This window comes from Fundulus heteroclitus, chromosome 9 (genome assembly GCF_011125445.2).
Source record: "Fundulus heteroclitus isolate FHET01 chromosome 9, MU-UCD_Fhet_4.1, whole genome shotgun sequence".
Classification (NCBI taxonomy): domain Eukaryota; kingdom Metazoa; phylum Chordata; class Actinopteri; order Cyprinodontiformes; family Fundulidae; genus Fundulus; species Fundulus heteroclitus.
In genome coordinates, this window is record NC_046369.1 from 22277370 (window position 1) to 22296835 (window position 19466).

The 19466-nt window shown below is 43.3% G+C and overlaps 2 protein-coding genes across 5 annotated transcripts in view; one reads left to right on the forward strand and one right to left on the reverse strand.

The window, feature by feature from the left end:
- Window positions 1–1579, forward strand: LOC105936825 (40S ribosomal protein S27-like). The gene is made up of 4 exons (XM_012877817.3): window positions 1–120; window positions 829–937; window positions 1014–1124; window positions 1219–1579. Exons 1-4 carry the CDS (start codon window positions 115–117, stop codon window positions 1245–1247), a joined length of 255 nt encoding a protein of 84 aa, XP_012733271.1. The 5' UTR covers window positions 1–114; the 3' UTR covers window positions 1248–1579.
- tpm4a (tropomyosin 4a) overlaps window positions 1513–19466 on the reverse strand; it is a 30485-nt gene continuing 12531 nt past the window's right edge. For 2 of the 4 annotated variants that reach the window (XM_012877811.3, XM_012877813.3), the window contains 7 exons: window positions 8338–8471; window positions 8124–8241; window positions 7768–7838; window positions 7577–7652; window positions 5769–5831; window positions 5446–5515; window positions 1513–2702 (listed from right to left, as the gene is read on the reverse strand). In XM_012877811.3, coding sequence (XP_012733265.1) covers window positions 2620–2702; window positions 5446–5515; window positions 5769–5831; window positions 7577–7652; window positions 7768–7838; window positions 8124–8241; window positions 8338–8471 — 615 coding nt within the window. In that variant the 3' untranslated portion in view covers window positions 1513–2619. Of the gene's footprint in view, window positions 2703–4709; window positions 4931–5445; window positions 5516–5768; window positions 5832–7576; window positions 7653–7767; window positions 7839–8123; window positions 8242–8337; window positions 8472–19466 lie in introns of those variants that run through there. The other 2 variants (XM_012877812.3, XM_012877814.3) reach the window with 2 other exon arrangements.

Genomic DNA, 19466 nt, shown 5'->3' on the forward strand with positions numbered 1-19466 from the left:
GCAGCTCATCACATCTCAGACGTTGTGAACAGAGCAGGTGAATCTGGGAGAAGACTCGCACACTAAAACTACTCTTCGATTTTGGACAGAAAATCTTGGCTGATTAAAACAACCATGTCTGTAAGTAAAAAACCTATATCCAGTTTGATCTGTTTTGTTTGTAAGATGATAGGATAATAGGTCCAGGCTCCACTGTATAAATGTTTTTTTTAAAAAACAGATATAAAGTGACAATATAGACTGAAAGATTTGTTTGCAGTCGTGGGCTATTTTTTCAAAGATATGCAATTATATAATTTACTGTACTGTATCTGTGTAGGTTCCCATCCATGTCTGCTATAAATGGTTTTAGGAACTTGCCTGGACATGTTTCTTTGCTTCAACTAGTAATTCACCCATCAGACAGTAGGGGGCAGTAGACCACAACATGAATAAGTAGACTTCAGTTCCCAGAGATGTCTGACCTCAGTTGTTAATATATATATATATATATATATATATATATATATATATATATATATATATATATATATTTCAATAAATAAAATGCAAAATATTTCAGCACATGACTCAGTACTTGATAGTTTTAGAACATAACATAAAAGTATATGGCATTTGACATTTTAAAAGTCTTAAGACCCCCTTGAACATGAGAAAATCCTCGTTATTCGATGCTGTAGCGCACATATTCCCTGGTTACTGGGGGAAAATAGGGAGTACCAATATGGTGGCTTCAAGGCGACTCGTTCTAACAGCAGGCGATTAGCACTCCAGTGTATAATATAGCTCAGTGATCAGCACCTGGGAATGCTCTGTTGACCTTTGCAGCTGGCCAAGGATCTGATGCACCCCAGTCTTGTAGATGAGAGGAGGAAACACAAGAAGAAAAGGCTGGTGCAGGGCCCCAATTCCTACTTCATGGACGTCAAATGCATCGGTAAGCGCTTCTTTCAAAGCTCATGGCGGCACAGCAAATCCCACAGATTGCTAATATTCATGGTTAACCTCATTAGGTTGCTACAGGATCTCCACCATCTTCAGCCATGCCGGGACGGTGGTGGTCTGCCCCGGCTGCTCCGTGATCCTCTGCAGGCCACGAGGCGGGAAATGTAGACTGACAGCAGGTAAGGGCAGCACCTCACACTGGTTGCTTACAATAAAGTCAGATCTATCATTAAATGACAGAGAGTTGCCAACAATATTTTGTGCTCTGTCTAGGCTGTTCCTTCAGGAAGAAATGCCCCTGAGCTGCAATTTGCCAAGGCGTCCACTAGGAGGCAGAATGGACCATGAAATAAATGGATCTGAGCCATAAGATTATGGCTTATAAGAGACATCACCTCTGTACCATCTGCATCTTTGAATTTCGGGGGCATTTTAACACCCTCTGGTGGGTTTTTAAAGAAGACATTAAGAGAGGAACATGCTTGTACACTCCGTTATGCTCAAGATAATTATCTATGCCTAGCACAGAGAAGCTCTAAATGCAAAAGGAATCAAATGAATCCGAACTTCTGTAAAACATTTATTGAAGGTTGAACATGGAGGGGGTGGTAAACGAAGAAAGAAAGAAAAAAAATAATAAAAGGGCCTGAACAAATTTTAGCCCCACCCCCCTCCTAGCCCTAGACATGAGCTGAGACCATCACAAAAAAAAAATTAAAACATTTAAAAGATTTGTCTGTGTCATGTGTTCTTTGGTCTTGGCATTTCCCCTGGAAAATAAAGAAGTGGTGTAAAAAGCAAATAAAACATTAAGAGCATTACAACTTCTCACATACCTAACATTCTCCTACTATATACAATAGTTATCCATGGTTGATGAGACGTGACTGAGCTTCTGGTTTTGGGCTTAAGCTCGCTCGAGTTTTACTGATGCCGTAGGAAAGGTAGTGCAGTCTGCTCGGACTCTGCTGACTCCCACCAAGCCCCCAGTTAGCAAAAGGCCTGACGCGCTGCGAATATCCAAGACGTTGTCCTCGGGTTCGGCAGAGTTGCTCCGAAGTTCAGGACTCTTGATTAGTCGTAAATAAGATTAAAGTGAAGGAGCAGCTTAATAGTGTGTTTATTACTGGAAACCGTTTCCGTCCGGCAGGCGACCATGCAGATTAAACCCAAACAGATGCAGGAGGACGCAGGTCAGACAGGCACGGATTAGTAAAATGTCTTCAGTTGCATCCTCCTAAAGATAAAAAATAAAATCTTTACCGCCTGAGGAATTCATCCTTTAGGACCCCCCCCCCCCCCCAAAAAAAGAAGAAAAACCCAAGTAATTATTCATATGTGCTTGTAATGATGTCAATTTGAGCCAGTTTAAGTGATTCAGAGGCCAAATCTGAGGCTCCCTTGAGTGCATTTACCATCTGTTTCTAAATAAGTGGTCAAAAATCTTTGTTTTAAAGAACGTCCTGCAGTTGCAACTGGAAATAAAAACTAAGCAAAGGAGAAAAAGATGAGGAGGGGGGGGGGGGAAGGAAAAAAAAACATAACACCAAGGGACAAGCATTAAGTTAATCCTGTGGGGAGTGCAGGTTTTACAGCTCGAAATGTGGAATGGAGTCGAACGTTTAATGGAATGTTAATGATGATCTCATCCTCTCCATCTTCCTCGCCGGGCATTTATAAGCTGTTCAGCTCCTGCAGGGTCTGGTCCAGGACTTGGTGCATGCCCAGATTCTCCTCTTTGGCATGTGATAATTTCTCTGGAGAGAGAAGAAAGGTGACATGTTGAGCTCCTCATGAAAGAAGAAAAAAAAGCTAATGATACAGGCCAGTCTCTGCACCGAGGACCGTTTTCCTGGGCTGACGTTTTGCATAAAAGCGCTCAGGTTAAGCTGTGTCCGCATGCAAAAATGTAACCACAACACTGTGCCTGTCATGCATAAACCAACTGTTTGAATGTTAGAATACAATATGGAGACTATAGAGGTGTTCTACTTAAACCAAGGGCAGCACAAAGTCGTTAAGGGGCTGCAAGCTGTACCGATTCAAGCTAAAATCAGACCAAATGTCAACAGAAAGCCTCACCTTGTATGCGTGACTGTCAGGCGTGTTTTATACAGCAGAAATTAAACACCTTGTTACAGAAACCCGGTTAAACCGTGTACAGTGCGTTGCAAATCTAATCAGGACTCTTGATAAACCTTTCCATATTTTAATCAGGCTACAACCACAACCTTCAGTGCATCTTATTGGGATTTGACGTGGCAGACCAGAACAAAAGCAGTGCAAAGTCGTGAAGAGAACAGAAAAAGAAACAGAATCTCTAAATAATTTCATACCTAAAAACCCAGGAGTGCCATGCCGTCGTATTTAGCCCCACTGAGCGAAGACTTGGTGAAACCGCCATTACAGCTGCATGTCTACCAGCTTCACATGTATGGAGAAGAACCCCCCCCCCCCCCCTCACACACACACACACACGATTCTTCTTTGCAAAGTAGCTTTAACTGGACCATTCTAACCCACAAGCGTGCTGTGGCTCCCTCTGTATATTTAGCGTTGCTTGTTCTGCTGGATCGGCCCCAGACTCAAATATTTTGGAGCCTCCAACAGAGTTTCCTTTGAGGGTTGTCCTGGATATTTAACCCATATATTTCTATAAACTCTGCCAGGTTCTCTAGTCGTGTGAAGAAAAAGCATCCCAGCGGCATGACGCTGCCACCTCCGTTTCTCACCCTAGCGGCATTTTGTTCAAAGCAATGTAGTGTTTTGCGTGTAGGCCGAAACGTTACTGTAAGCCGTGCTCTCAGCTAGGGCTGGATGATAATTCAATACCAATATACATCGATCGATAGACGTATATCGATGATAGAAAAAAAAAAGGTCAATAAAAAGTTCAATAGAAGTTTTCCTTCCTTTTGCATTCTGGCCATGTAGGTTAATTTTACAGTCATACATCCTCCCAACCAATCATAACGCAGACCCAGGAACTAAACTCCGCCCCCTTCAAAGAGTTCAGAGCGTGCATGTTATTTTTTCCATTTTTAAAAACTTGCAGTTTTGGTAAAAAGTTGGTTAAATAAAGGGTTGAGTTTGAATTGTGTGTTCTTTATCTAAAAATTGGTCAATAAGCAAAAGCATAAAATGGCCAGAGCTGCACCTAAAATATGTTTTGAATTTGTTGACAATTATCGATATCGATCAATACAATTTCTATTTTATTGATGTGTTTTTTCCCTATATCTCCTTACCGCTCCTCAGATATCTGGTCAGCAGATTCTGGATGATCATGTCTTAATATAGGTTTGCAGCGGTGCCGTACCTTTAACATTTTCGGATGATGAACTAAAAGGTGCACCCCAACATGATCAAAGCCTGAAATCTTGTTTTATAGCCTAATTCTGCATCAGGCATTTTCCTAACTCAATAGTTGGGCTGTCAGCTGTGTCGCCTGGTCTTCATGATCTGTGCTGATTAAATGACTGACTCCATTTACTAATCAGGTGACCTCTGAAGCAGTCAGTGGACTTTATTTAGGGGCATCACAGCAAAGGGGTCCGAATACAAATACACGGCACACTTTTCTGATACGCAATTGTAAAAAAAAAAATACGTACGATCGTCCTTCCACTTCACAATCATGCACTACTTCGCTTTATTCTGTTTAATAAAACCCAAATGAAACGGAGTCTGAGGCCTTACTGCGACAAAAAAAAAGGGGGGAAAAAGGTTCTGTTATAATTAAGAACAGAGACAAATGCTGCAAAGTAGGAAATAAAGAGACTTTAATGAAATAGTTTTGCAAAGCAAGATGAGCAGAAGGCACATGTGATCTGCAGAGGAAAAAAAAAAAAAAAAAGCTACACAGACTGTGGCAGAAGAGAATCAGAGCAAGCAGAAGACGCCTAAAGAGACGTCATGTCATTGAGGGCATGGTCCAGCTCCTCGCTAATGGCCTTGTACTTCAGCTTCTGAGCGTACAGCTCGTCTGGAGATCACAGAGGTCCGCAGCCAAGTACAGCCGGGGCGGCCGAGGACGGGAGCGACACGGACAAGCCGAAAGCAGCACGACAGACAGATGGAGGCAGAAAGGAGCAGAGACAAGATGGAGGAGACGGGGAGAGGAAAAGCAAAACATTAGGTCAGGATTTTACAAATGATGCAGAGACGCTTGCGTTAAAGAATGATGCTCAGGCCGGCTTCTCAGCGTCTCCTAAAGCTGCTCCAATAACTATAAAGTCAGCTCCCTGTGGCTCATCAACTAAATAACGCTGACCTACAAAACACGCTAGCACACTCTGTCCTCTTTGCAGCCTCGGAGACGAGCGTATCGTCAGATTTTTTGTGGGCAGTTTTGGTAGGCGTGGTACAAAAGCATTGTCTTTTAATCTTCCGGAGAATTTCTCCACGGCGGCTCGCACCGAGGCCGCGTTGACCTGAGGAGCAGAGAGAGAGAGCGCATCTCGCCCAAACACGCTAACCAGAACGCTAATGCTCGCATACCTTCCAGGTCGTCGATGGACTTTTCCAGTTTGGCCACAGATCTCTCCGCAAACTCTGCTCGGGTTTCAGCCTGGATGGGAGTACAGACACACACAGAGTCAGCCAGCCTCGACAGAGTAATCCAGCGTGCAACACTGGAAAAGTTTTCCACATTCTTTTCTGGGCGTTTTTTTTTTTTTTTTTGCAGTATCATGACTGAGACACATTTACGTTCCAACTTATTAAACCAAAGAGAAAATAAAATCACTGGAATAACTAATTTGATAAAAAAAAAGACAGTATAACCAGAGAGGAGCATCTTTTTTTAACAATCTGGATCTCACCTCCTTCAGTTTGTCAGTCAGAACTTTGATCTCCTCCTCATACTTGTCCTCTCGTTCAGAGTACTGTTGACGAGACAGAAGGAGGAAAGAGAAAAAAGAAAAATCAGTGGCAGCGATACAAAACGTGTTCCTACTTGCTTTTCACCTGAGGATGCACCGAGCGCGAACGTTTGTTAAACCACAGCGAGAACGAGGAATCAGACAGGAAAAAAAGGGAAAGTCCGTTTGCTCTGGGAACAAATCGTGACGGGCCCGGACGCGGAAACGAAAAAAAAAAAAAAAAAAAAAAAAAAAAAAGCACCCAGCCTAGCATGCTGCCGTACTGCATGCCTGACCTTGGGAGGAAAGTTGAGACAAAAGGACAGAGCAGGTTTCTACCGCTGGCATTCGCAGACACACCCTGCGCCGTCTTGCACCGCGTCTCTGCATTGATGGGACCGTGTCGCTTTGCAATCGCAGACATCGACGTATTTCGTCGGGACTTTAATGCAACAGGGCCGACACGAAGTGCGGCATAACTTTGCACTATAAAGTTAGGAGGTGAGTCAACATTCACAGTGATTATAGTAGAGGCGTGTCCTTTTAAATTGTTTTTCTGTCAGCTCTGGATATCTGCAGGATACAAAAAAAAAGAAAACAAACAGTGTTTTGAGCAGGATTCTTGCATCCTGGATAAGCCGTAAGTTCCCCAGTTTGAATCCCACAAGAGTGCCACCCTGAGCCCCTGAGCAAAGACCCAGAATGCTCATTACCCTCGCAGCATAATGCTGCCACCATTTTATTTTACATTTATGCCACAAAGTTTTAATCTTTGTTTCATCTGACCAAAGCAGCCTTCTGTGAGCCCGACATGGCTTGTGGTACGCTGCTGCTTCTTTTGGCATTTTCCCCCCCCAACAAAGACTTTCTTCCTGTAGCTCTTAAATAAAGCCCAGAATTGTAAATTGTGTAACTATTAATTATTTGTCATGTCAACAGATTCTCCCACCCGAGCTTTCAATCCCTGGAGCTCCTCCAGAGTGAGTTTCCTGATCCTATTTGTTGACTAACATTCCAACAAATCTCTGAGGCATTCATAGAACATATGATCCTAGTGAAATTATAATCATTAGTAATTAATAATACATACATGAGTATGAGTCTATTCAGGCAGTTATATGGACTGGATTTTATTTATGGGTATTAGAGTTTTTAGGCTGAATGCTTATATACAATATTTATCTCGTAATGTTTTTTTTTTATAAAGTAATTATAAAAAGGAATCTCCTGAATCAAAGCTTTATCCCAAATGTCTCCCAGGTGCATTTTTTTAAACAAACAGCTGTAGATTAATATGAGAAACGGCAAAAAAATAAAAAAAATAACCTACTGGTATATATAAAGGTATAACTATAACGCAACACAGACCATCTCCATATAAAAGGATATAGTCACATCTGATAAAGAAAAATTAATATTTTTAAAATCTCCATATATTGCACAGCCCTACACGAAAAAGACATTTGTGCAGAGAAGAGGACTTAGTCACGCCTAGCTACTACGGATCTGGTATAAAACAATGCTTCAGTAACAGTTCTGATCCTGGTGAGGTCCAAATGACAGGATCCAGAGGAGTGAAGAAGAGTACAGTCTCAGAACCAGACCCTCTGTTTATTTTACACATCCACTCAAATATTCAGACCATGTAAACTAGGAGAATATTAAGAGATTTTTAAGATTTTAATTTTAATAATTCCGTTTTACCCCGGCTCTGCTGCTGTAACTGGCTAATATTGGCTGTGTGTAAAACAAAGCATGCCGGCTCTCACCTTCTCCGCCTGGGCTTCTAGAGACTTCAGGTTGTTGGTCACATTTTTCAACTCCTCCTCCAGGTCACTGGCTTTACTGCACAAAAAAAGAAAAAGTCACAGGCACGCTTGGCTGTAACGCGAGAGCTTAAAACCTCCACATCTGCGTGTTCATGCTGTAAGTAGACGTCTGTGTTGCAGCTTCGCTTTACCATTCAGCGAGTTCGGCTCTCTCCTCGGCTCGCTCCAGCTCCCCCTCCAGGATCACCAGCTTACGGGCCACCTGAGACACAGAACACACGGGGATCACTTTTTTAATTCTCAGGTGTCCTTTAATCATCAGGGTGCCTACGCTCGGGACAGACAGTCACCTTTTCCCCCACATTAAAGTATGTTAAGGTGGTCAAATGCACAGCGGCAGGCTGCAGTACACCTATAAACCTACAGGTTGTCAAACTGCCTACGATAAAGTGCTTTAACAACTTATATCCTTCTAGCCTCCTAGATCCAGCCACCAGCTCTTCCTGGGTGCGAGCGGCAGAACTGAGGGGACAGGAAGCAGCTTTACCTCCTCGTATTTACGGTCGGCTTCCTCTGCGATGTGTTTGGCCTCCTTCAGCTGCATCTCCTGGATCTCCATCTTCTCCTCATCCTTCATTGCTCTATTCTCTATCACCTTCATCCCTCTGATACAAATAAAAAAAAAAGGAAACGGATGCATTTGTCAAAGATGACGCCCGACTGGATCATCACGCGCTCGCCCCGTGTGTTAGCCGCCCGACCTCTCGCTCTCATCTGCGGCCTTCTCCGCCTCCTCCAGCTTCTGCAGCGCTGTGGCCAGCCTCTCCTGGGCTCGGTCCAGCTCCTCCTCCACCAGCTGGATCCTGCGGTTGAGACCTGCGACATCGCCTTCTGCCTGCGAGGTAAGATGGGAAGAAAGAGGAGAACTTTAGTCATTTTTATTTTTTTTTTTATGTGACCAAGAAAACATCCAACCCGGGTTCGATCACATCAGAATGAACCGATGAGAGCAGAAAAGCAGATCATGACGAGGGATTCATAGCTTAGATTTTTGTTTTTGTTTTCCAGAGACGTTTCCGTGACATTGTGTTGGAAGAATAAATCGTGGCGTCAACACACGTCGAAGCGCCATACTTTCCTGGGTTCAAATTTAAAAAGTAGAAGTGCAAAACCTCTCCTAAGAACTTAGGCATTTCTAAAGCAGCCAGGCTTTGAGTATGGAAACTTTAAAAGTGGAGGGACGGATGAACGATGGATGTCTTTAGAAACCGAGACCAGGAAACAAACATTTTGCGACACATTTATTTTTTTCCCCCCCCCCCCCCCCCCCCCCAATACTCATTCTGGAAACTCTAAATCCGTTTAAACACCCATGAGCCTTGGGAGAATTAATGTCAGCGTCTTGCAGAAGAGCAGCACTGACCAAGTTCCTCATGACTGACTAATTTCCACCAAACCACTTCTGTTTTTTTTAATAAACACAAAGCAAAGAGTCTGTATACTTTATACAAACACAAATTCAAGAATTGTTTTATTTGGGGGAGGGGAGGTATAAAAGTAGCCGTTAGGCAGTCAGCATAAAAAAGATATACATGCCTGTATGGTGGTCATTTCTTACAGAACATCTGTTAGAAGATATTCAAATCAAACCACATGAGCATGACCATGCCATGACAACAGGGAAATATTCTGCCTTATCATTTAGGCTTTTTAATAATTCAACACTAACTGCCTAAATCCCTACAAAAAAAAAAAAAAAAACATGTTAGTGAGCTGCCTGGTCTGCCCTGGTTCTACCAATCAGTGAGGGATAAATACCAGCAGGAGGTCCGTGCAGGACGCTACGCTTTAAAACCAAAATCCTTCGCAATCGCTGAATGAAACGCTTTCTGAAACTCAATTTCCGGTGGAGGTGGATGCAGAAATCAGCCAGTTACCACCCCCCCCATCTGCTCAAAGTAAACAGAGGAGGAAAAAGGGAAACGAGAAAGCAAACACAATCTATTATATCCCAGGAAGCTGCCTCCATACTGAACTCCAGATCCTAACATGGATCTGATTAGAAGCGCGGAGGATGGACCTCTGAATGCTTCCATAGGAAAAAAGAGCAGCTGAAGGTGCGGCGCAGCAGTCAGTAGGTCAGTCACTCGTTAGTTAGCCCACGGCGAGTCCAGACGTCGGTTCAACGCCCCCCCCGCCTGAGAACTGCCGTGCAGTTTGCAGGTGGCTCAGTCATTCTGCAAGGCTCCTGCTGAGACGAAGGAGGAAAGGAGAAACCACAAAGAACGGCTGCCATCGTCACGTCTGTCTGCGTCGAAGCCTTTCAGGCCTACACCTCTGCTCTTTCACACGTCAGGAGATTAAAGCGCAGTTTTAGGCCTTCTTTTCTCCACCTTGGCCTCGTTCCAAGTCAAACATTTAACTACCAACCAACCCCCCCACCAATATTTAAACCATCTCCTCTCTGCCTCTCGTGCCAAGGGAGGACCGCTGATACCAGACAGGAAATGTCTGTCAGACCGTCGTTAGCGCGTCTCACAGCACAGGAGAGGAGAGACGTCCCACTGCAGAATGAGTGAACCGGGAAATAAATCTCTCAGAGCATCTTGAATCCTCGTCAGCTTTACGCCGGGGGGGGTGGGGGGGGACTCGGCCTGGCAGGTGGGGAAAAGGTTGCACAGGACTGAACCGTGGCCTGACACTACAGGCGCTGTCCAGAGCGAGGCGAGGAGACGGCGCTGGAACAAGGATATAATTACCAGACGATTACATTCCTGTTTGTCACCAGGAGTCAAAAAAAGGACAAAAAAAAAGAACGACAGATATATCAGCTAAGGCAGCAGCAGTGAAAGCACGCCTTTACACCCCATTGAAAAGGCGTAACCTGGTGCCCTGTCTGTCACCAGGCTTTAACAAACATGGAGGGAGGGGGGGGGGGGAATCCCTCATGCACACAGACAGCGCTGTGTTAAAATCTAAAGCTGGTGTGTGTACTGAACATATTCTCATGCCTCAGAGTCTGTGAAGCATGACGGTATGGGGGGGGGGGGGGGGGGGGGGGGATCCCGAGGGTGCAGCCGTACAGTAAGAAGCTTTCCAGAGTCTTTGCAGGAGGATTTTCCCTCCAGCCTGGTGCACGGAGAACTAAGTGGAATGACGAGTGAGGATCTTGGAAAAGTCGGCAGGAAGTTGGCGGCCCACCATGCTTTCATTTCCTCCCTTTGATTGTTCTCTCCTTCAGCGATGCATCTCTGTGGCCGCGCCCCTTCCCTTCGCACCCAACTTTGCTTGCCCCCCCCCTCCTCTGCCATGGAGTCACTCTGCCTTATAAGGCAAACGAACGCTGGAGAACGCCTGAGGTCAAGCGTGAATGTGACAGAAAGCAAAGACAGACAGAAGGATACTCTAAAGACAGTCTTGCTGAATCGTCACTTCTTTGGGGTTATCTTTAACTCCTTCCCCATTTTCTTCCACAAATAACAAGACACAGAGAATTACAGCTCTATTTTGGTTGCTAAGAAAAAAAAAAAAAAACAGTGGCATATATCTGACTAGACATTTTAATAGTTTTTGTCATAATCAACTATTTCCCATTGAGAAATATTTTATATTTGCCATTATCATTAAGAATGGTTAATACCTCTGATTATATATCACAGTGGGGTTTTTTGTGTCCTTAAAAATATGCTAGCTGAGAATATTTAGACTATACATTTTTAGAAGTGCACTCCTAAGAGGTTTATTTTTTTATTTTTTTCAAATGACCTCTGCCCTCTGTTCATTTTACAAAAACATCTGGGACACCTTGACCCCTTAGAAACATCTGGTTAAGGGCTAAGATTCAGGGCAAGGAGTGACAGGCTTGCTTCTTTCAGCCAGAAATTACAACAACAATCATTTAAAAAGGAGTTCAGATGGATATAAAATCTACTTTCCTGCCCCCACCATGGTCGCAATCAATAATTTTTTTCTAAACTGTATTATCACTGACCATAACCAGCTATATTAAAGAGAATTGAAAGTTGGAAACCCGTCTGCTGGGTTCCTTGAAATCAGATAAGTTGTTGTTAAAGAGGATTATCTTTTTTAAATAGCATGCAAATATCAAAATACATGTTATAAGAAAGTTATGCATTATATTCTTTGTAGAACCCCATTAGAATTGGTCAAAAAAATTATAATATCAACATAAACCGGACCGATCAAACGGCAAAGAAGGCTGATCGGTGCGTCTCTAGTACGACAGGCAGAGAGGATGTAAGGGGGGGCTACTGTTCATTATCACGCATTGTTGTTCAAAAAGATGGCAAGGACGAAAATCTGAACTGTGGCCGTTTTCAATAATGCAGGAAGACAATTTCTGTGTTCTGATTGCTCAGGTGTTCCTGTAAGACTCGGTTAAATCGTCTTTATTCGTCTTGCTCACTAAGAAACAAGCGCCGATTGTAACTACTGCAGGATTTGTTTACACCTAAACATAACTAATTAAATTCAGACTGTTTTAGTTAAGACAGATTACATAACAAGTTTATGAAATCCAGGCGCAGAAGACGAACAAATAACGTTCCCTACCGAGAAAAAAAAACAACAAAAAAAACTGGGGTTTGAAACGGATCCGAGAACTTTTGTCACATTCTTTTCAGCCGCTGGCAAGCTTGCATCAAATAATGATATATATTCACTATAGGGCTGCGGGATATCAGGAAAAACAAGCGATCACAGCACTATAGCTGGATGTTCTTATGACGACATTTACTATGATTAACCCACATTTTCCTTCTTTCCCATGATCATCTTTTCCCCACTAGTTTCCGTCAGCTTTAGCGCCTCGGCCTCTAAAAATGGACACGGCGAGCATCGAGACGAAGACATCCAACCAAATACTGCACGACTTGCGGTTACCAAGAGAATAACGAGGGCGTGTTTAAGATCAGCACGTCGTTGGGGATCTCGGTGCACGACGGCTGGAGTAAAAGGTTTTGACAATTTCTGCTGTCAGTGTGTTGATTCTGGTGAAAAATCGGCCTCTTCAAAGAGCTGGAGATGTTCAGCACGCGTTCGCTCCTACAGCAGACAAGGCCTGATTAATGCCTGCACATCCGCGAGTGATTAGGTGGTTTTTATGACACAAAACACCTGCAGGTTTAGCCCTCATCCCACCGCTTCAGATTCACGTTCCTTCCCCCGAGCTAAGCAGCGTTAAAGCCTCAAATCCTGGATATACGGCACTGCCTGCGTGTATTTCACGCTCCACAGTCGGGATCAAGGACGAATGAAAGAGGAATCCAATTAGCGGGCGGTTTTAGGGCAGTGGGCTAATGAGCTGCACAAGTGCTGCTGGGGGTTGTGGGTAAGTTATTCCTGACACAGGCGCTCGCTATGCTCAGTGTGAATGTACAGTGGGATGGAGCGAGAGGCAAAAGACGCGCAATCTCCCTCCCCCTGTAAAAAAGAGCCGGCATGCAAACACAGCTGCATGAAGCATAAGCCGCTCTGTTAAGAAGGATGATATGTAAAAAAAAAAAAAAAAGGATGTCGTTAAACATCCAACGAGCTCTCTCTCTCTCTCCGAGCTAAATGATATCTGCTGCCACAGTCCGCGTTTTATCGGACGTTCAAGAGGATCTTTATTTGGTTTCTATTCCTAGGAGGAGGCTTTATGAGGAAGCGACAAAGCACACAGGGAATTCAACTTTTACAGAAATAGTTTTTTTTCCCCCCTCTGAGCTAATAAAAATCAGGTGACTTTAAATGCTTACAAGTTACACGGACAGCCTAACCGTCTGCAGTTCTTTCCAGGTATAAAGAAAGAAGCCGTTTCTGTGCTTTGAAACGAGGCACAAGCCCAGCTGGACGCCCCGTTTTCTCCTTGGTTTCAGTGCTGTTAAAAAAAACAAAAAAAACAAAAACAATGACTCCCATTTTCTAAATGCTATTTATCGACACTGCAGCAGATTTAGCCCCGCTTTGCCCTAAATGGCCAAATATATTCTGCTCCTCACTCCAGGGAGAGAGAGAGAGCCCGCAGCCTCGGCCTGCATAATCAGCAAAGCCACCGACATGGAGGGTGTTCCACCAAATGCCAGCAGACTGGCAGAAAGTATCAACATGTGGCGGTTATATTTGGAAAGTTGAGCTATTCCCAGGGAGAAGGTCCAAAGAAAACACTGAGATCAGGATGTAGCCTTTTCCAGAGACTCTGCAAGAGCGTCGGGGAGGCCAGCAGAAAAACTGCCGCCGAGCACAAAACGCACGGGGCGGCTTTGTCTGACTGAAGCAAATCTTCGCACGTCAATCCCACGTTTATTTCAATTCATCGACAAAAATTGGAGCAGAACAAAAAGGGGTTTTATAAAAGCATGAATGACCCAGACGAGCCCTTTTCTCACAGCGAAGGTTACAATGAAGGTAAACTGGTTTAGTGGGAAAGCAGCTAGAGGAACCCAACAGTGCAGAAAGTGGAGCAGAGGAATGCGTGCAAACAGTTCAGGGCCATTTAGGCATTAGGCGTGTTCGTTAGCCTTTCAGAGCTAAAGTTAGCTAATCAAAACCAACCAAAGCTTGGCTGCAAAACTGTGATTACAGACAAACTGATGGAAAGTTATGATAGTCATCTGCCCAATACCTCAGTCTGCCTTCCAGTGAAAGTATTTGTAAGCCCTTTGGTTACCTTTACTTTCTTTATGTCTTACTTCAGGTGAGACTGAACGTTTTACATATAGAAAAAAAAATAGGAATCAAAGGGGTAAATTATGGATTTGGTTGGAAATTGACACAAAAAGCCTTCATTTAAACACCCAACAGGTGCAATAAGATTTAAAAATATCCAAAAAATATTTAAAAAGATATATAAGATGAGACTATATTGTTTGTCTCAAAATGCTTTATGTTGTTATAATTATACTTTTATGTATTGCAGTAGGTTATTTTTTAGCTGGTTCTCATGTTTAGCTACAGCTGTTTATAAAAAAAAATAATTAAAAAAAACATCTCTGAATCAAAGCTTTATGCCAAATGTCTCACAGGCACATTTTTTAACAACTACTTTATGAAAAGAAACATATCGAGATAAATATTGTATATCGGCATTCAGTCTAAATATACCAAGATATAATTTTTGGTCCCCATCACCCAGCCCTAGGTTTTTGCAAACTTTTCCATGTCACTGAACATCTTACCGACACAAAAGCACCAGTAATTTTGGGGTCAAATAAAGCAGATTTCTCCTGTGAGTTATACTATATTCAGTGCGGCTTCATAGGTGAGATACTACGCTGGTTAGTCAGCTGTTATCACAGAAGAAGCAGGTATTAGCATAAAAAAAAACAGTAATAACTTGATTTCAGTGCAGTCTTTGTATCCTTGTGGTCCCTGAGAGGTAAACTATCCAGATGCAGAGAACAGCAGATACCCCTACACTATATTTCTTATATAGCAAGAATCGCTGTTGTTTTCGCCTCTTTCTGCTGTCGACGCTGGGGAAGATTCTCAGTCATCCAGGTCACGGTCATTCCAAAAAGGTAAAAATAAACAAACAACTGGACTTTTTTCCTGTAGTTTGAAGACGTTTCGCTTCCCATCCAGAAAGCTTTCTCAATTCAAAATGTCTGTATTATTAATGCTTTAGTGAAACGTTATTAAGAGTCATTGCTGAGGGTCAAAAGAGCCACCTCCTGAATCCCAGGTTGTGGACCCCTGGTGCAGACCATAAAATCCCAGCAAGAAATTTCTTGTGCCCCTTAGTGGCACATATTGGGTCGCTCTGTGTAGGGGGTGGAAAATATAACAAAATATTGCTTTGTTAACTATTGTGATATATGCATCTTTCCTCTCTTTCTCATCTGTGCTCCCAACAGACCGTGAGCATTTTAATGTCATTTGTGTCCTGTGTGAGTATCTGCTGCCATGAGACTCTGTCCAGCTGGCTAAACATTACATGAGCATGTAAATCCAAAACACTTTGAATATATCAGCCAACAATTACTGCGCTCCTAACAGTCCTTTGCGATATAAATATTGCGAGGACAACATGCTCATGAGATATTGTGCAGCTTCCTGTGACTAGCCTTTAGTCGGCAGTTACCGACATCAAGGTACGTCCTAGTTTTACAAAGTTATAGTTTCAAGAGCTATAAAAATTAAGGGTAATTTTGTTCCTGCGGTTTCAAGTCATTTTAAAACCAGCCAGCTGCACACTGCCGGTCAGCTGGCTTAAAGAGGAACGCTACACTTTGCCCATGCAGGGTCCGTAATTAACACTCGCCAGACGCCAAATGCGAGTACATTTTCGGTTTGGTGAGTAAATTTCAGAAGGCTAGCTGCCTCATGGAGAGTAAATGTTTGTACCAAGTAAATCATCATTTGGGTGGATAATTTTTTATGTTCCTCTGCTTTCACTATGACAACAAATGCGCACACAAACACTTGAGGCGAGAACTACAGCAACTACGGCATGTCTGTTTGCTAACAACTACCATTTAGCTCAGGCTAATTACTTAGCAGGATTATGTGGAGACATTTGATTCTTCCATCTACCGACCAACTTGGCCGGTGAATCAGGAAGTTAATTCGACAAAAACACAACTGGAAACATTTACGACCAAAACAACACACAGACGTGGCGTGGGAAACAATAGAGGGGATCATTAATGTCACGCTGCATTAAAAGCTGGTCTTTAAGCAGCTGACTGCAGCTTTTAGCTGAGCAGATAGCCTGACTAACTTACTAACCAATACCACCTACAGATCGAAATGAAACATGGCGCAATATTCATAAACACTTGAAAACTACTGCCAGGTCAAAAAGAAAATGACAATAAACTGTTACAGATATTAGATGGTAGAACCGCCATCGTCACCCGTTATATAATTTTTGCAGAATAATTGTTGCCGATCTGTTTAAGATGAAAGCGACTGGATCAGTAAATCGTTTTAAAAATATGTTGTGACCAAACCGCAGTGTTTTTACTCACGGTCATCCCACAGTGGCCCGTGCCCGCATTCAGAGAGCATGGGTGACTTCTCCTCACTGATTAATGCTGTGGCACATAATCAATGCCAGATAAAAAGGACTTGTGTTGCACACAAACACATATTTGGTCAGGATCCTTTCCCCAGCTGCCAATAAAAAGACTGCCTGCAAAACCCCCCATTTGCTGCGTCTACTGAATTCAATCTCATGTGGAGCTAAAGATGTAAAAAAAAAAAAAAGATGACAGACCTATTTTATCTAGAAACCAATTCATGGCTTCCCTGCTGCGCTAAAACACTTGAAAGAGAGAAGAGAGAATGCAAAAGCATTGAAGCCTCGCCAAAGTAGTAAACAACTGACTGGGATCCACCTCACAACACTAATCTTCCTGTTGATCTGGGCCGGAGCTCAGGGACAGGAAGGGTTAGGAGTAGAAGTACAGGAAGTGCTGGACCAGAGTCGCCAGACGGCATCCTGGGAAGGGCCACGACGGGCGGGGAATACATCAGTGCGCATTTGAGTCCCACTTCCCCCTTTTTTTTTTTTTTTTAAACGTTTAAAATAGATTTAAGTGTCTAAACAAAAACCATCACCATGGAGACCAGCAGGTTCCCTCTTCCCAACATAACCGCGCTGAACAGGCAGAAGAGCTTTTTTTTAAATTTCAAAAGAGGAATTGCCTGTTTGGTACTGGTCTCCCTCCGATTATTCAGCTGCTCAAAACGCATCAAGCCAGTAAAACGCAGCTGGGATGATCTGTGGCCTGCGCCGGAGTTACCGCAGCGAAAACTCAAACGGCTCATTGAGAATGATGGTTGCGAAAAAAAAAAAAAGAAAAAAAAAAAAAACAAGTCTAATGGACGGATGAAGACCAGATCACGTCTTCAAAGCATCGCCGAGCGGCTTCCAACGCCGAGCGATTACCGTTTTATTCTGACGCGGGCAGATGTGGCCTGATGACTCTGCGTGTTCGCCGCACTCAACGAGGGTTCCTGGTTTTTTGATCTCCCCGTGTGCCGGGATGAAAGGGTGTTTTTGTGCGAGAAGGAATGACTCCAGGTTGTCCTAATTACTCGCATATGGGACCACACCGACTTCGCCACACGAGCGGTGCACCGGAGCGGCTGAGCCTGAACGCAAACGGAGGGAAACGTGTGACGCTTGAAGCTGCCCCTGCAAAAAAAAAACAACAAAAACAAAGCAGCAAACAAAGTTGGACGACGCATCTGCAGACGTTAATCTGCCCTAAAAGAAAATGCGTTTTTTTTGCCCTTGCTGCTTAGGTATCAACACCTAAACGCCGCAAGCAGGAACAAACAAGATATCCATCGCGCAATGACAACATTCAACCGATGTGGCAACATTCTGAGAAGTATAAAGTCGGGCGCGATTGCAAATCCTTTGTGATGTCAATATTTGAGTCTGTACCACAAGCCAGGCAAACGCCCAATTGTCAGATGTAAAAAGCGTAACCCTGTTACCTAATAGGCAGCCTCATTCAAAAAGGGGGCAAGTCCTTCGACCGGCCCGGCTCTTTTCATCTGTTCAGAAGCTCCATCTTCAGGGCCACGCCTTCCCCTCCTCCCACTCAGCTTGAATCTTCCCACCGGTCCTGTAATTAAAGCAGCTCCTACGGCAAACCCAGGGTATAGCATCATAAAGCCGTACCCAACTGTGCTGCTAAGCGTTTTTTTTTTTGTTGTTGTTGTTGCCTCGTGCTACTTTTACTTTCGCGGCTTCCGAGTCATAAAACTCAAGACGAGGCCGGAGTCAGAGAGGCAGAGCGGGTCGTGAATATTTCCTGCGTGTCCAAACACGCAGGTGTGCGGCGCTTCAGCCACGACGTTTGACAATTTCAGAGTGGGTTACGCAACGGCAGAGTGTTGAAATGTAAACACATGCGAGATAAAGTACTATTGCTTCTTCTCCCTTGACCGCTCGCAGCTGGGCTGGATGAAGGTGGGGTTGATAGATAGACTTTTGAAATTTTGATAGGCCAAAAAAGACGTTTTGATCCCCCAAAAGGTCTATTTTCTTTTTTTCCTATTCATAAAGTCTGTTAGTTCGTGTTTACAAGCACTTATTAAAACGCGAAAATTATGGTCTGTGATCTTATCTTAAATTGCTGAAACCATTCACTCTTAACTGTTCTCATTGGAATTACCTTTCAGATGGTTGAAATGACTTTTAATAAGAAGCCAGACAAAGTAATTGGGTGTCCAGAGTTTTCTTCAAGTAGAATAAACCAGCCCCTTACTTCTTCCTGCACATTGCTGGTCAGCTGGCATAAATACGGTTGCCTATCTTTTCCCCATGCTTGCAACAAAGCCAAATTTAGCGCTCAGAAAATATTTCTGCCCACAAACCACACAAGAGTCATAATATGGGAAAAAAAAAAAAAGAAGAGTGCCATTCATCACTACGCAGCGCCAGTCAGCTGAAATTCGGCCCCTGCACGTGTCCCGTGCTTACAAGTCACACAAATCAATGCTGTTTGAACTACGGCGTGCAAGCAACAACCAGCATGTCTGCAAAGGGACAGACTGCAGGCTAGCTAACTGTGCAGAAAGCCCGGCTAATAAACCAGCTAAAGCATGTGTGACTATGCAAAGAATGACAGAATGACAAAACAAAAGGAATGGCCTAAAGTTAGTGTGCTCTTCCTCATATTTTTGTTTATGCATGTCCAAAAGTTGAAATAACAATGAATGGACATCAAAGGTGACATAATTACGACTGTAGTGATAAAGTTGCTATATTATTTTAGCAACAGTAGGGAAGATTTTTAATTATCCAATTCTGTCAAAAGCAATTACATCTTCCTGTATATTCTTAAATGTCTGTTCAAACACTGAGAAACCGTGTTTTTAGTAATGAATAAATCTGGCCCATATCTTGTTTTTAACATTAAACTCTTAA